Below are 18,863 nucleotides of genomic sequence, written 5' to 3'. Positions count from 1 at the left end.
CTTCCTCGTCGATATATACGCTGGCGTTAGGAAATGTATCAAAAAAAGATACTATCAATACATTCTTCGGAAGATGTATAGACATGACTTGTATATTGTTTGCTATTTTTAATAACTGAAACAAATATTTTATGTATTAAGTATACAAATATTTATATAAATATTTATGTATTAAGTATACAAATATTTATATAAATATTTATGTATTAATGACATCTGAGTCTCTACTATGAGTTTTTGAAGTCGTAATCGAGCAAAATGGGGCAAAGGGTGTTTATTGAATCCTGAATGAAGTAAAGGAATCTCTAATCTCGCTACGCTCAGGATTCAAAATTAGAATCCTGAGCGTAGTGAGGGATTCAAGTATTAACGCTCAAGGTGGAAATAATTTTGCTACCATGTGACATATACAATTTTTCACGTCACCTATGAGGAAATTACCAAAATATTAATAATGAATATACCTACTGCAAATCAGTAGTACGAACTTAATCTACAACAATTTATAAACGATCCCACTCAGCTCCTCCAAGACTCGAGTTTGTAATATTCATACTCCCCGAGTTACACACAATGTTTTTCATCACACTTGCAACATAAAAATATGTAAAAAGAAAAAAAAATTGAATACGGTACTAGAAATTTCATAACTCTTCCTTGGGAGAACGATTTTTCTATAACTCACGCTCCGCCTGCGTGTAAAATCACATTTAGTGTGCGAGTGTGATGAAAAAAAATTACGCATTCATTCATACTGTAGTGATTATAGCAAAACCAAGCATTGCTAAGAAATGTTACCAAACTAATTCACGTACCTATCTTAATATCCTATTACGTTTTCTTAATTAACATAGTTTCAAAAACAGATAAGTAGTTGGATTTATATGAGCCTGTAATATAATCGTGACTAAATTGTATTCGCAGGTGTTCGTTGGAAAATCAGTATTATGCAATATCTGGACCTGAAAAGAAAAGGTTATGAACCCCATCTACGGGACATATGCCGGTCTTGCCTTATAAATAGAAAAATGCTTATATGTTCAAAATTTCAACGTTATTTTAATAGTTATCTAGCACATTCTGCCCCGTTATTACGTAAAATAACAATGATCATGAATTTGGAACCTAGTCTCATATGAAATTACGCGACAACAAGCACTAGACGGTCTTTCCGTGCTCATCGCGGGAGGACGGTCAACCCGCCGAGCCTTAAAAAAAGTGATTTTTATCACTTAAAAGTACCTTACTTCACCAAAATACTGTAAAAGCTTTGTAAAATATAATATTTGCTATCCCATAGGACCATGCGCATTACGCCAGACTGCATTAATTATAGAGTTTTATCCACTCAAACTTTATTTCAAATAAACTATGCCGGTCTTGCCCGCACTGACCTTACGTATTTTTATACGTCGCTCCGTTTTGCCGAGAAAGTCGGATAATCAAACAGACACACACTTTCCCATTTAAAACATTAGTAGGTATGGATTCAAAAAAGATGGCCGTACCCAGCCGTAAATATAAACATGATATTCACTTTTAATATGCAACGCAACAAGAAACCTGTTTAAAAGATCTTGTTCTCGGCAGTATTACACCGGCCTCCCTCTTATCCAGACAGATACTGTTTCATTTTATGATACTAGTCCGTGTGTTTTAATATCACTGTTACTTGCCCGTTGGATATCATGAGTATAACACGCGTAGTAGCAATCACTGGTTGCGATAGTGGCTTAGGTTACGCTCTCGCTTCTCGAATAGCCCGAGAAGGCATGGTGACAGTGGCCGGTATGCTGAATAGTGACAGTGCCGCTGCGAAGTCTTTGGAGAGGATGAAGGTTCACTCCTGTCCCTTGGATGTGAGGAGTGGGGACAGTGTGACGGGGTTTAAGGAGTATGTGAATGGACTGTTGAAGGAAAACCCGAGTTATAGTAAGTTTTTTTTGTTGGTTTGTGACGAGAAAGTTTTGTGATGAAACTGATGAACAATATTTAAGTAGAAAATTAATTTAGGTATACCAGATTTACACGGTGTTATTTGAGGAAATCGAATAAGTTTAACAGCACATTTTAAGAGGGCTTTCGTGTGAAAAACATTGAAATCGCAACGGAGCGCTTGATCATACCGTGTGTGGTATCAAATTAAAGGGCTTTGCGAGTAGTTTACAAATATATATCACATTATACGACTTTTTCTACTTGGTCAAACAAAATATAAGAAAATGTCCAAAAGTGGTAATAATTGTACTGGTGAAGGCTCGTTTTCAAAAAAATGCCAAAAATAAATAATAGCAATTTATAATCACTAAGGCATATCAGCAATTTAAGTAAACGTTGAAGATTCATTAAATACAAACATTATTTCGGAGTGATGTAGATTTTCAAAGAAATTGTCACTTAATTTTAGGTAATTTCTGAAAAAAATTGATTTCGACTTAGCCTCGTTTACTCTTTTTTAAAACCTTATAATAAAAATGTAGTCTGAGAAGATTGTAGTACAGGGTATACGAATTATAAATTTACCAGTTTTAGTTATCAAAATTGTCCAAATTTTACAAATAAGATCGACTAATTCAGCTCTATGCGTAAATTTTTCTAAACGTGCTTTAGAGAAAAAATCATAATTAATTTAGTTACTTGATTTTCAAAAATCCAGTCTTATAAAAGTCAAGATAATAAGATGCTCTAACTGAAATTTGAATTAAATAATTCTATTGGATAACGGAAAGTGTAGTATTTCACCGACTAAAACTACCAATTTTACATTATTTTGACGTTTTTTTTGAAAGCAGCCTTAAGACTAAAATGTCACATAAACTTTTATGGATTTCACCTAGTTACTAATTGAAAAAAAAAACAAAAGTGAAAAGTAAATGTACCTACCCTTCGTAAATCATAAATGAGGTTTTTAGAAAAAAAACGTTAATTAACACTCTTATTAACTGCCAGTTTTATAACATTTACTTTTTATGTGAAAATACACCTAAGCCTAGTTAAATTTCGATCATTTTGTTATCCCTTTAACATTACAGGCCTATACGCAGTTGTCAACAACGCAGGCGTGATGACGATAGGCGACTTCGAGTGGCAGACTCCTGATATGATAGAAAACGCAATAAATGTGAACCTACTTGGTGCTATGAGAGTGACGTCCGCGTTTCTTCCACAACTGAGGAAATCATCACAAGTAAGGCCATGTTTTATTAAATTAAAACGGGACTTGTTCGTGTTACACTTACGTTTTATTTATATTTGGCCTGACGACACCCAACATCACGTCCATGGTCACAGGCAGATCGAACGAATGGATGAGCTCGACACCTCAGAGCCCGCCTGCTTGGGTATCTGGATGTGAAAGGCCACTTAAGGGTGCTTTCAAAAAAAAACGTCAAAAGAATGTAAAATTGATAGTTTTAGTCGGTGAAATACTACACTTTCCGTTATCCAATAGATTAATTTAATTCAAGTTTCAGTTAGAGCATCTTGTTATCTTGATTTTTATAAGACTGAATTTTAGAAAACTAACTCACTAAATTAATTATGAATTTTTCTCTAATGCACGTTTAGAAAAACTTACGTATAGAGCTGAATTAGTAGATCTTATTTGTTAAATTTGGACGATTTTGAATACAGTAAATTTATAATTCGTATATCCTGTACTACAATCTTCTCAGACTACATTTTTAACCGTCGCCTCATATCTCTCAAGAAGGACGGTTAATAATCAAGTCGTCTGTATGTTTTTTTTTTATGTTTGTTCCTCGATATTTCCGTCGTTACTGGACCGATTTTGAAAATTTTTTTTTTTGATTGAATGTATATGCATACAGATTGGTCCCATTTTTCTCAGAACCCAGTTCTGATGATGGGATCCTGGAGAAATCGAGGGAACTCCTCGAATCTGAAAGGCATACATATGGTGATTTTTGTGTTTTTAAAGGAACAGCATGCATTTAGGTACGGAACAGTGACATTTGGTGCAGTGGAACTGCTGATGATGGCCAGAACGGAACTCTTCAAATCTGAACGGCACGCTTATAGTGACTTTGGTATTTTTATAAGAACAGCATGCACTTTCGTCCAGAATAGTGACATTTGGTGCAGTGGAATTGCTGATGATGGTCAGAACCGAACTCCTCAAATCTGAACGGCACGCTTATAGTGACTTTGGTATTTTTATAAGAACAGCATGCACTTTCGTCCAGAACAGTGACATTTGGTGCAGAGGAACTGCTGATGATTGCCAGAACCAAACTCCTCAAATCTGAACGGCACGCTTATAGTGACTTTGCCATTTTTATAAGAACAGCATGCGCTTACGTCTAGAACAGTGACATTTGGTACAGTGGAACTGCTGATGATGGTCAGAACCGAACTCCTCAAATCTGAACGGCACGCTTATAGTGACTTTGGTATTTTTATAAGAACAGCATGCACTTACGTCCAGAACAGTGACATTTGGTGCAGTGGAACTGTGGACTGCTGATGATAGTCAGAACCGAACTCCTCACGGCACACTCATAGTGACTTTGGTATTTTTGTACGAAAAGCATGCATTTAAGTTCAGAACAGTGACATTTATTTAGTTATACATATATGTTTGTTAAGCATATATTGAGTTTTCAAGTCAAAGTTTGTCAAGCTTTGATTTCTTATAATATAATCGGATTCATGAGGAATTGAGGAAACTCCCCAAACGTTAACGTTATACGTATATTCATTTGTGTTGCCATTAAATAATTAAAGCATTAAAAGCAGTTTTAAAAAATACTTACATATTTCTACATAATCCAACATTCGCAAGTAGCTTTCACCAGAACCCGAAAGGCGACGGTTTTTTTTTCTTAAAAATTATTATTATAAGGTTTTGAAAAAGAGTAAACGAGACTAAGACGACACACTCAGTTTTTTTCAGAAATTACCTTAAATTAATTGACAATTTCTTTGAAAATCTACATCACATCGAAGTAATTTTTGTACTTAATTAATCTGCAACGTTTACTTAAATTGCTGTTATGCCTTAGTGATTATAAATTGCTATTATTTATTTTTGGCAATTTTTTTAAAACAAGCCTTCACCGGTCCATATATTACCACTTTTGGACATTTTCTCATATTTTGTTAGACTAAGTAGAAAAAGTCCTATAATGTGATATATATTTGTAAACACTCGTAAAGCCCTTTAATTTGATACCACACACGGTATGATCAAGCGCTCGGTTGCGATTTCACTGTTTTTCACACGAAAAAGCGTCTCCGTTGCGGTGGCTGTGTGCGGTCGCGCTCCCGTAAGGGTGCGGTGATGGGCCATCCTTGTCTTGGATGGCGCGAGTGGGTGACCAGTCGCAGACCTACCACTGCCGGTCACGTTCAGTCCTACGATCCTGGGTGGCTAGCCGAATGGCACAATCGCTCACGAAACGCTCACGAAACGAAGCGCTAGTAGATATCTATCTCTATCGCGCTTGCGTATTGGCGCGACAGAGCCAGCGGCGTATCGCTTTCGTTTGGCGTCGGAGAAATGCCATTCGGCTACGGGGCCTGATAAGCCCGGTGATATCGTTTGAGCGGGGCCGGAGACCGGCCCAGGCTGGCCGGTTTGTGTGTGGTCCCGTGATTAGGGGAGCACAGGCAGACTCGATGGCGGGAAGTTGTACCCGCACTTGATTTTTAACCCCCGACGCAAAAACGACGGGGTGTTATAAGTTTGACGTGTCTATCTGTCTGTCTGTCTGTTTGTCTGTCAGTCTGTCTGTGTGTGTGTGTCTGTTTGTGGCATCGTAGCTCCCGAACGGATGAACTGATTTAGATTTAGTTTTTTTTTTGTCTGAAAACTGAGTTAGTCGGGAGTGTTCTTAGCCATGTTTCGTGAAAATCGGTCCACTATGTCGCGGTCGGGGGTTTTTTCTAAATTTTAATTTTGTGGCTAGGTTATTACTAGTCACTTTTACGCTAGGATGAGTCCCTAGGAGTTCGTCGACGCATAGCTCATGTTAGGAAAATTGGTCTCTCCGTAATCTATTGAAATTAATTTTCATAGACTACCATACATAGAGTATTTTCATACTTTTGCATGTTAAATTGTATCTTGTTATTTAATGCATGTTAATTATAAGATGTAATGTTTTGAAAAGAAGTGGCCCGCCGAGTTTCTTGCCGGTCCCATAGTGGATACCCCCCTCCCAACTGAGGGGGGACTGAAATCTTCTCGAGGCTGAGGCGTAGGGTTAGAGCCGGCGTAGTTTTATTTGACGTTCGTATGCGCATTGTAATATGCCTACTTGAAAAATAAATATTTCATTTTCATTTTTTTTTTTTCATTTTCTGCATCATTCATCTGAATCCTCAATAGAAGTGGCGCTGAATACAGCCTCGCAATTGTGGCCGCGTTCAGATGTTTCGGAGGGGCAGGCCGTACAGCTGCGTTCGTGGCCCACAAAGTCGTCTCGCCGGAAGATCAGCGCTGACCCCTGGGTCAGCATCTATGCTGAGGCGGGACCATTTCGTGGTAAACCCGTCATACATTTTTTAAATATTCATTGTAAAATTTATGAAATTTATGAAAGTCAGGGTGAGCCGCTAGTTATTTATTGAGCAATTCTTTTATTTATTCCACTTTTTGACGACCGGTCTGGCGCAGTCGGTAGTGACCCTGCCTGCTGCGCCGCGGTCCCGGGTTCGAATCCCGGTAAGGGCATTTATTTGTGTGATGAGCACAGATATTTGTTCCTGAGTCATGGATGTTTTCTACGTATATAAGTATTTAGAAATATTATATATATATTATATATATCGTTGTCTGAGTACCCACAACACAAGCCTTCTTGAGCTTACCGTGGGCCTCAGTCAATCTGTGTAAGAATGACATATTTATTTATCTATTTTAAAATGTGACATTTTTGATAAATTTTATGTCTACTCAGAATCACTAGCTTTTTCAATCATTATAGGTATAAATTAACGCAGAAACTTATTTTAACATACTTAAGTCACGTAATGCATGCAATTTGTCACTAATGAAGCATAAACAAACTTGAAAATGATTTACGTAAATTTGACTTTGGACCTGTTTATTAAAATTCTGCTGATATATAGGAAATAGCATGTTGTACTTTAGTAAAAATGTGTATCAAGCTAAATTACTTAACACAAGAAAAACACGTATTACTCATATCCACCTATGTAGCTATGTTTATTGTATGACGTAGGTACGATGATACAGAAATTTTGCTTATGGTTGTAAATTAATTAATTACCTAGTTGAGAACCTGCTGTAATATGTTTTTTGTTTATTTATAATTAAAATAATTAGCTTTATTATAGTGAATAATTAATAATAATTTACCAATTAAGTCCTTGTTATTGCCTGAAACACAGGACTATCCTAGCTCAGGCATTTGTATAAATCATCCCTTATAAAATTCTTAGTCTTTAAGAAAAACCACTGTACACTTATGTTATTCATAATAAATTATTTCTATTTCTATTTAAATATTCGCTCGCTCGCGGTCGCTTTCGTAAAACTAGTACTAAACTACGCCAAATCTTGGGATTAGTTGTCAAAGCGAACCCCAGGCTGCTATGAGCCGTGGCAATTTTTTTTTTTTTTTTATACTACGTCGGTGGCAAACAAGTATACGGCCCGCCTGATGTAAAGCGGTCACCGTAACCTATGGACGCCTGCAACTCAAACAGTGTCACATGCGCGTTGCAACCCCATTAGAAACTTGTACACTCCCTTTTGCTGTGTTAAGTACACAGCAAAAAGGAGTGTACAAGTTCCAAGGAGGGTTCGGGTTGCCGACGACTCAAAGGACAATAGACGGAACAAGTTAGTTCCGTAAGTCCTCCCGTCATCAGCACACCGCACCCTCGTTGAGCTCTGGCAGCCTTACTCACCGGCAGGAACACAACACTATGAGTAGGGTCTAGTGCTATTTGGCGATAAATGCCGGGATAACGCAAGGAGGATGAAGATGAATAGGTATAAATATTATATCATACGCTTTTTATTTATTTTGTTACCATTTTCTATACATTTTGTATCGGGTTTCTTTTTGCCAAGAGTACTCTTGTCGTCGTCTGTCTCACATTTCTAAATATCTCGAGACCTACTTATGTTTTGAAATTTTGAATAGTAATGAACATTATTAACTATTATATACTTTTTGAAGGTACATTTTTTTTAAATTTATTAATATTAATTTTATAGAAAATACCCACTACAATGTCATGTTACTAGGTCAAGGGGTATCATTAGAAAGAGCTCAAATTGTAGATGCATATCAAAATGGATTTTTATATTTTTTTGTGGAAAAAAAAAATTTTAAGGAAAATTAAAAAAAAAATCTTAGATTTATTTGTCTATACGGAGTTACATAATATGTCTTTGCTAGCAACATATAACTCCATATAGACAGATAAATTCTAAGAAAAAACGTACCTCAGACCATACAGAAAAAGGTACGGTGACCTAGATGGCGTTACACCTTTGGGGAACGCTCAGCTAGATGACGCTAATATTAATATTTGACATTTTAACACATATCAAGCTAAGAATATGGGCCAAATTGCCAAAACCAAAGAGGAACGAGTATTATAGAGAGTTACTTTCTTAAAATGTGTAATCACAGTACACATCTCTTGACACATGGCTTAAAACTTTTGAATCTCCGTTTTGACAATTTGGCCCATATATCTTGATATGTTGCTTGTATGCACTGTAATTACACATTTTACTTCGACAGTAACTCTCTATAATACTCAATCCTCTTTGCTCTTAGTAACAAATCGCGTCATGACTGTCATGAGTGTCATCACAGGCGTCATAATATGCAACGTAAGTTTATAATTTCGCTTGCATTCTCATCATCGATTGACACACTTATGACCCTTACCCACCCACATGTACACTTACATACTAAATACCTCTTTATTCCTTCTTAGAATACAGTTTAATATACAATAAAATATTTGTTAAAGGTTATCAGCATTGCCTTGAAATTAAGTTGCACGTGTCAAAAATGGCCGGAAAAGCAATATTAATGATGATTTTTATGTCAGCACGATTTTGTTTGATTTATTCTATTATGTCATCATGATCATCCGCCTTGCGTTATCTCGGCATTGGCCACGGCTCATGGGAGCTTGGGGTCCACTTTGACAACTAATCCCAAGATTTAGCGCAGGCACTAGTTTCTACGAAAGCGACTGCCATCAGACCTTCCAACCCGAATGCCTTATTGGAATTAGTCCGGTTTCTTCACGATGTTTTCCTTCGCCGAAAAGCGACTGGCAAAATATCAAATGACATTTCGCACATAAGTTCCGAAACTTCCGAAAAACTCATTGGTACGAGCCGGGGTTCGAAGTGTTCGAATACGAAAGCCGCACGGTCTTACCGCTAGGCCACCAGCGCTTCGAACGAAGAAATTATCGCACTTGGCCGGTTTTTCAAACTGTCAAAATTATTTGTTTCTATGGAAAATAGTATTTATGTAATACACACCTTGGCCAGTAAATAAGAGAGACTTAGATAACATGGATGTTGATATCGGTTCCGCCTCGGCCGCCAATGACATTGTGATCAGACATTTTTTTAACCCCGACGCAAAAACGAAGGGGTGTTATAAGTTTAACGTGTCTGTCTGTGTGTATGTCTGTCTGTTTGTCTGTCTGTCTGTCTGTTTGTCTGTCTGTGTGTGTGTCTGTCTGTGGCATCGTAGCTCTCGAACGGATGAACCGATTTTGATTTAGTTTTTTTTTGTCTGAAAGCTTAGTTAGTCGGGAGTGTTCTTAGCCATGTTTCATGAAAATCGATCCACTAGGTCGCGGTTGGGGGTTTTTTCTAAATTTTAATTTTGTGGTTAGGTTATTTACTTTATTAGCCTAGGTATGTCTACTAAAAAATACATAATTAAGCCTATACTTATTATAAAGCCTGACCAGAAATATATTACTACGCGCCATGTTGCGGAATTTCTTTAGAACTATTTTCTTCATACTATACTAAACTGTCATCGCATACATCATAATAACAGCGCCCTCTTGACAATAGTCATGTATTTCTGGTATGACTTTACGTCCCACTGCTGGGCACAGGCCTCCTCTCATACATGCTCGGGCTATACTCCTTACAGTAATCTAATAACATTATTTTTTTCAGAACGGACCGAAACCGCGTATAATCAACATAGCAAGCCACTGCGGGCTACAACCTCTGCCCGGCTTCGCGGCGTACAGCGCTAGCAAGGCGGGCCTGCTGGCGTGGACGCGGGCGCTGCGTGCGGAGCTGCGCGGCCGCGGCTCCGCTGTGGCGTTTGTGCCAGGTGAGGGGTAGTACATGCACATAGCGAGCCACTGCCGGCTACAACCTCTGCCGGCTTCGCGGCGTACAGCGCGAGCAAGGCGGGCCTGCTGGCGTGGACGCGAGCGCTGCGTGCGGAGCTGCGCGGCCGCGGCTCCGCTGTGGCCTTTGTGCCAGGTGAGGGGTAGTACATGCACATAGCGAGCCACTGCCGGCTACAACCTCTGCCGGCTTCGCGGCGTACAGCGCGAGCAAGGCGGGCCTGCTGGCGTGGACGCGAGCGCTGCGTGCGGAGCTGCGCGGCCGCGGCTCCGCTGTGGCGTTTGTGCCAGGTGAGGGGTAGTACATGCACATAGCGAGCCACTGCCGGCTACAACCTCTGCCGGCTTCGCGGCGTACAGCGCGAGCAAGGCGGGCCTGCTGGCGTGGACGCGAGCGCTGCGTGCGGAGCTGCGCGGCCGCGGCTCCGCTGTGGCGTTTGTGCCAGGTGAGGGGTAGTACATGCACATAGCGAGCCACTGCCGGCTACAACCTCTGCCGGCTTCGCGGCGTACAGCGCGAGCAAGGCGGGCCTGCTGGCGTGGACGCGGGCGCTGCGTGCGAAGCTGCGCGGCCGTGGCTCCGCTGTGGCGTTTGTGCCAGGTGAGGGGTAGTGCATGCACATAGCGAGCCACTGCCGGCTACAACCTCTGCCCAGCTTCGCGGCGTGCTGGCTGTGGCGTTTGTGCCAGGTGAGGGGTAGTACATGCACATAGCGAGACACTGCCGGCTACAACCTCTGCCCGGCTTCGGACCTGCTGGCTGTGGCATTTGTGCCAGGTGATGAGCGTGGAATTCAAATTGTATACTTTTACAAGACAAACTTGTCATAAATGACGTGCAATTCAAAATGTAAACTCTGGCAAGCACAATTTTTGAGTAGAAAGAATCTTGGAATTTAAATAGTATATATTGGCAAGCCAAATTTTAATCCATACTAATATTATAAATGAGAAAGTGTGTGTGTCTGTTTGTTTGTCCGTCTTTCACGGCAAAACGGAGCGACGAATTGGCGTGATTTTTTAGGTGGAGATAGTTGAAGGGATGGAGAGTGGCATAGGCTACTTTTTGTCTCTTTCTAACGCGAGCGAAGCCGTGGGCAAATGCTAGTACTTAATAAAACTACATCTCTTTCTAACGCGTGCGAAGTCGCTTGCAAAAGCTGGTATTATATAATGCTCAATATTCATAAAATAATGCAATGTGAATGGGGGGATTGTAGTCTTATCTTACTCACACAACTTATGTATTAATAAATCAAAATCGGTCCATCCGTTCGAGAGCTACGATGCCACAGACAGACACACACACAGACAGACAGACAGACATACACACAGACAGACACGTCAAACTTATAACACCCCTTCGTTTTTGCGTCGGGGGTTAAAAATAGGTCCTTAAGGCATAGTAGCAAGGATGCTGGCAACATTTTCTAGCTGTATTGCAATGATGATACGCGTTCATCATTTTCATCTTGAATTAAAATTTAAATACCAACTGCCGAGAGCAAAGTTTTTAAGAATATGGAGCAGCAGGGAGTTGTTGGTGTCCTTGGTCGAGCATGGCGTCTGGAGGTCCAAGGATAGCAGCAGAAGAAAGTGAAGGTTGTAGTTGTGATAAAACAAAAGTGAAATGTGAGGTTTGCAAAAGTGTACACGAATTACTGTAGGTACAAACTTTTTTTTTCTCATTCTTAGTGAAGCCGTTTCCTTTATTTTTCTTTTAGTTTATAAAGTTTAGTATTAAAGTTATTTTACTTCTACAATGTTATAACTGCCGCTGCATGAAAAAAGAAACTTATATGGTTAAAAAGTTGATCTTTAATCCGTTACGAGAAAAAGAAATATTATTGACTACACCTGTTAATTCTATTGCATAAAAACGCGGATTTCATTTATTCATTTCTTATTATTTTCTAACATGCATTTGATAATTTCATATTAAGTACTACATTTCATATAATAGTTACTCAGCATACTTTTATACCTAGCAAATATGGCATATGACGGCGGGCGGCGCGTGTACTCCTTATAGGGATTGGCATGTGTCGTCTGTTATTTCATCTCCAATTTCACAGTTCGTGCACTCATCATCACTTGAATATTATAAGAATGAAATTAAATTGTAATTACCTACAGTGCAACACTTCAAATACTTGTTTAAATTTTTACCTTTCAATATAGTACATAAAAAACTACCGAATTTTAACCATATAATATGTGTGTTTAATGTAACTTAATTAGATTTCTATATCTGTAACGTTACTTTTTATTAGATATTTTATTTTTAATGATGACGAAGTAAAATTGTGTCGGACGAGACTTTCTAATTCATTCATGGATCTGACTTATTTAATAAACAAAGGAATGACGAAGTATTGTAATAACGGATATGACTTTTTAAATAAATAATGGTACTTATTGTAAATGATAATAGTTTTGAAGGTAAGGTTTGTTTTTGTAAAGTTTTATAGTTTGATTTAAAGGAATGTAGGTTTCGTAAAATGATTGGTCATCGAATGCTTGTGGAAAAGTTCAGTGAGGCAATGAATGTGAAAGAAGTGAAATGATTGTAGACAGAATTGATTTATGGGAAAATTTAAACATGTAAGTTTTCTGAAGGACTTGGCCTGATCAACTGAGGGTTGCCGGATTTCCTACGTGTTAAAGTTTTCATGGAGTGTAAGATTAGTGATTGCATTTTTGAGTGTTGTTTTATTTTGTGAAAGATGAGTGAAAGTAATTAATTGATAAAAATAGTTATTTGTTATACAAGGGGGCAAAGATGTATTTTAACGCCGAGTGTGAAATTGAAAAACGAGCAAGTGAAAGGATTCTATAGTTGAACCACGAGCGGAGCGAGTGGTTCGAGAATAGAATCCTGAACTTGCGAGTTTTTTAACACACGAGAAGTAAAATACATTTGCACCCGAGTGTAACACAAAACTTTTCCCCTCACTATAGCGAGGAAACTACAACGCAAAAAATGCGTTTATCACTGCTTCTAGTAGTTCCACAGGTGGTAAATCATCTTTATTACTAGATTCACCTACTTTTATCAATTTTAAAGCATTTAATTTGACTTTATTCAAGGTCAAATTACTTTACCCACTAGTGGATAAAATGCGTTTTTACCCGCTGGTATTAAAGGACAAAACACGTGTTTCCGAGCTAGTGAGGGGAAAATATAATTATGTGACTATCGCAAATCGTTGGCCCAAGAGGCAGCGATTAGCAAGGGTACGCCAGGGTACAAGACAGGTAGGGAATCCTTGGAGATCTGATCATGATTCGGTCGAGTACCAATCGTGAAGACTCCTTGGACACATGGAAGGTTATTATGTAAGGAAGTGTTAAAAGAACTGCCTGTATGAGAAATATATAGTATGTGTGTGCGCTTAAAAAAATCCTTGTACCCTGAGCAAATAAAAAAAAATATTGTAAGGTCGGCCGACCACGTGCGTAAAAGCGTTGCGTACCCTTGATCTTATATAAATAACTATTGAGTCTTGATGTTTGTGAAAGATATAAATAAATAAATAATAAGGAATGACGTCATACTTAATGAAATAAATGTACTATGTATGTACTTAAATAATTGAAAAAGCTTGCAAGTGTATCTAATAATGTATAATCAGGGGCGGCTCACTCCGCGATACTATCGCCGCGCTACAAGTACATCCTGGCGGCCGCGAGTTCGCGGCCTATTAGATCTATGGGTGGCGCGCGTTCTCACCGAATGCATGTTTCGCACTTTCTATTGTTACGCCCTCTTTACGTCGCGAGGACCGTGGCAGCATTTTTTAGCGATGCTTCAGTCCCGGCGTGTGCTGACTGGATGACCCTGTCTGAGGCAGTTGGCACACAACTTATAAGTCGCGAATGCATGCTAATAATACTTACTTAAATAGACATATTGAATAAAATAAATACCATAGGACATTCGTAGAAGGTGAAATTTTTACACAGATCGACTACTGATTAAGTCATCCGTGTTACGGTACTCTTCCCACTTCAAAAAGTTCAATAAGGCATGAAAATTGCATATGATGTTCGGAACTTGAACTAAGAAAAATATATAAATACAGTATATATAGCGATCCCCCAGCAACTTCCAGGCTTCTTCATAAAAGTAGATACCCAAGACTTGAATATAATATAGGCTTTAACATTTTATGTGAAATAGTATTAATTCGTTTTAATCCATAGGTAACGTTCCTATCACCGGACGCTCAATTGATAATTGGTCGCATTCAGGACCTCAATCTCACGTCGAACTTGGATGCTCGTTTCTTTGTAAGAATTTTGTAGGTATTTAAAACGGCGGCATTTCGTGAACATCAAAGCAGTGGGCCTTCTGTACTTGTACTATTATATATTCTGTGGTATAATCCAAATGATAAATGACTGGTACCTAATGATAATGACATGATGAAAACCGATAATAATGACTATTGACAATTATACTATGACACCTAAAATGCCAAATATACTTTGGTACGTAGTGTATTGACGAATACACTACGAATATAAGAAAATGTAATACTTATTCTTGTCTTTTTAAATTTAATTCAATGCATCTTGTGTAGTTTTAGTGTTTTATTTGTATTCCAATTTTTAATGCTTACTTTTTGTGTGATAAAAAAAAAGTGTGTAATTTTTATGTAGAGTTATATTTTGTCTTAATTTTATAGCATCAATGTGTGCGTACCTATGTTATTCACTAAGAAATATGCCTATATAAAAATAATATTCAATAGTATGTAAATTTTACTTATAGGTACACAGATATTATTATGACTATTGGCTTACCTTTCTATGTCAAGTTTTACATGTAACAATACTGAATTAATATTTAAAAAAAAATGATGTACCTTATTCCGGCTTACTATTTTGATAAATGTATTTTTGTTTAGAAATGAAAAATATAAAATGGAAAATTTAATGTAAAAAAATCAAATATGTTTTCAAAAAAATGTATTACAGTAAAAAAAAAACATGTAAACTTTTTTTTTTCTTTGGCATCTGTAGCTGTAGGTACATACAGTCAACCAATTGGAACCCTAGGCCACTATAGAACTATGTCATAGTGACGGTATGAAATCTCTTACCGCTTGTCATTTTGACATGGTTGTAGAAATGTAGAGTGGCCTAGGGTTCCAATTGGTTCACTGTACTTCGCGCTAGCGCACCTAATATTAGTATAAATGGACTCTGCCACTATTATACTATTTCTGACACGAATAAATATCTCTATTGCTGCATTATTGAACAGGAAATTGCCTTATAAATTCACCGTCTTACAAAAACAAATACATCATCCATAATGAAACAAAATAACGTAATCATTGCAGTCACGCAGTAACTACCCTTCGTTCGGCTGTCAAATTACGGAAAACCACTTAGTTAAATTGGTAGCTCGCAAATGATCAACCAATCACAAGAGGGTAGGAGATTGTACGTACAAATATGTATTTTTAGGTAGGTATTTAAAAAAACGTAAACAAATAATTTGCAAATTTTCGGGTAGTTACAAACTTTGTAGGTTAACCAACCAAATACAAAACCAAGCCGATCTGTCACTGGGCGACTTGTTTAATAACTTTCTTATTTAGTCGTGTAATCTTTTCATTTATATAAAACAAATACCTACTTAACTATTCTTTCGACCCATTAATTGCTAAGAGTGGCAAAGGAGACTTTTATGCGGTCTGTATACCCCTTTTGGGAAAACATACGTGATTTCTGTATGTGTTTGTCTATGTTTCATTGTTTTTGAGTTTTTAATTAGGTATTTTGAGTCATTATTTTAAGTTCGTTTAATTTAAGGTTTTCGCCCAATTTTTTACAATAACCAAAAAAAGAAAATATAAAAACGAAATCAAAAACAAAGCTATGATTAAAATACATCAAATTGTGCAAAAATATGTATTAATAAAATATACATAAGCTATTTGATACCGCAAAAATTATAAAACTCTCCTGCGAGTTCTTGCACCGTGTAAATGTGCCATAACAGAAAGTTGGTTTTCATAACAGAGGGTATATTTATTTAAGAGGAAAATGAGGTCAAGGTTTGTATGAAAAGCCGGTTTCAGGGCGGTCGTCCCCTTTCTTCTTAAGGGGATCGAAATAATATATTTTATTCAATGCATATTGTTATCAAAATCCTTATTCCTTTTGAATTAGGGGTTCAATTACATTAACCGCTCAGAAAATAAACTTTTGAAGAAACTTAAGTTAGTGATATTAACCATTAGTTAGTGCACGGTTCTTTCAAACTTTCTTACGTGCTAATTTTAAGCGAACTTTAAGTTGCTGTTCTCATGTTCTGGTATGGAGGAAACGAAGATAAAAACCGCTTTTTATGCAAAATTAAGTAACACATTTTGCATTCAAAGCAGGCTTTTGCAACCTTTAGTTACTGCTTTACGATGTCACGTTATGTGTTAGAAAGGTCATAACTAGTATTATATGTATAATATCTGGGCGACCGAGCTTCGCTCGGTTCTGTTTCGTATCCTTGACATGTGTCGCCATCTAGTTCAAAAATGAATAGTACCTACATCGAGCGAAAGAATTCTCAGACTTAACAACACAACTACTCCACACGAGATGGCGCGCATTTCGCCACAAAAACTCAAATAGTGTATTTTTCTATTCGTTTTAGCCTTGACCTGTGTCGCCATCTAGTGTTTGCAATAAATAGTACTTACATCGACCGAAAGAATTCTGTCTTAACAGTACAACTACTGCACACGAGATGGCGCGCGAAGAAAAACGCATGAAAACTCGAAAATTCGCGTTTTCCGGGACCTAACGATAAGTTAGACCGATTTTTCACCCCCAAAAACCCCCACATAACAAATTTCAGCGAAATCGTTAGAGCGGTTTTCGAGATCGTTATTGTAAATAAATATATAAATAAATAAATAAATAAATATACAAGAATTGCTCGTTTAAAAGTATAAGATATAGGGCATGAAATGTCTCCAATTTCAGATCTATAATTTGTTCATAATTGTGTTTATGACATGTACATGAAACGTTGCACAATCCATGACATGTGCGATAATAGATTGGTAATTCGCAACTCTCTTCGACCGCTAAGGTGGGCTGAGACCGTGAAGACAGCTTGTGGTTCCATGCAGATGGCAGTCCATATGGCCCTAGACCGCGTCAAGTGGAGAGAAATCACTGTTGGTCACGATCCTCAGCCATGAGAGAACGACTGAGAAGAGTCGATCGTGTATAGGTATTTTATAATATTGTATTGTATTGTATGTGTGTGTCTGTGTGGTGACGGGTTAAAAATTTCACCACCCCCTTTCTTCCCGCTGTGGGATATGGGTTAAATTGTGGCGTAGGCGAGAGGCTGGCAACCTATCACTTCAATGTCACAGTTTCATTTTCTTTCAACCCCTTACTTGCCAAGAGTGGCACTGAAGCTTTAATAGTTTCATATGCTCTGCCTACCCCTTTATGGGATACAGGCGTGATTGTATGTTGCTATGTTGTTTGTATGTATCCCCACACCACACGTAATACGGTTGCGAGTTGCCGCACAAGTATCAATAGTATTTAACCAACCGTTTGTTTTATTTTTTTACAGGAGGTTTCGTCGGATCCAGCAACATACTGGCAGCTCAATCAAAAGCCTGTAACGAAATGCTCCACCATCTCGATCCGGATCAACGGAAACTATTCGAAAAAAGAATAACAGCCCTCCGTGACTACCTTCAAAGTGCTGTTCAAAATGCGAACTACGATTCTTTAACGGACATAAATATAATTGAGACTTTTGTTAAAGCGCTGACGGATGAAAACCCTAAATTTTTGTACAAAGTTCAATCGTGGAGATACGCGTTTTATTATAGTTTGTTAAAAATCCCGGTACCTGAAGCGGCACATCATTGGTTGATGAAAAAGTTCCTGAACTTTCCAGATGTAAATTGACTATGACTAACTGAGTTTTATTTCGTTAAGTTTTTATACATGGCATTAGCTTTAGGATTTAGTTTTAGTTTTGTATATGATAATTCAGAACATCGAATCGTATCTCTTAGAAGACAAATTGGAAGAAATTGTTCTAAATGTGTTCATCGCTTTAGAGCCCATTTACCGGTGTGAGAACTCGCACGCAAGTCTTATACTGTGTTGTGCTGAATTCTAACCTCGACAGACCGTGATGTAACTAAAATCGCATGCGAGTTCTTGCGCCGCCTAAACCAGCCTCGTAAGTCCTGATGAACTCGTATGAGTACAGAAAAGTAGTTTTTGACCTTAAATAAATGAAATAAACTTGCAAATTCAAAGGCACAAATATTTCCTGGGTCTTGCGAGGCTAAAAAAGGTGATGTGTAATTTACTTTATTTGTTGTAGAAAAAACGGAGACGAGAAGGTTTTGCGAAAATAAGATCCATATTTTATAAGTACAAACTGGATCTATGACAATAACTACCTAGTATATACATTAGAACGAAATAAATATTTAATCACGATATTCCATTTTATTTCT

The 18,863-nt window shown here is 37.9% G+C and overlaps 1 protein-coding gene across 1 annotated transcript; it reads left to right on the top strand.

Moving 5' to 3' along the window:
- The first annotated feature begins 1,612 nt into the window (after positions 1-1,612).
- LOC125233325 (D-beta-hydroxybutyrate dehydrogenase, mitochondrial) lies at positions 1,613-18,863 on the top strand. Its single transcript, XM_048139295.1, has 4 exons — positions 1,613-1,932; positions 3,033-3,187; positions 10,166-10,328; positions 17,957-18,863. Exons 1-4 carry the CDS (start codon positions 1,689-1,691, stop codon positions 18,298-18,300), a joined length of 906 nt encoding a protein of 301 aa, XP_047995252.1. The 5' UTR covers positions 1,613-1,688; the 3' UTR covers positions 18,301-18,863.

This window comes from Leguminivora glycinivorella, chromosome 14, assembly GCF_023078275.1.
Source record: "Leguminivora glycinivorella isolate SPB_JAAS2020 chromosome 14, LegGlyc_1.1, whole genome shotgun sequence".
Lineage (NCBI taxonomy): Eukaryota > Metazoa > Arthropoda > Insecta > Lepidoptera > Tortricidae > Leguminivora > Leguminivora glycinivorella.
This window is presented reverse-complemented; position numbering and strand designations above follow the sequence as displayed.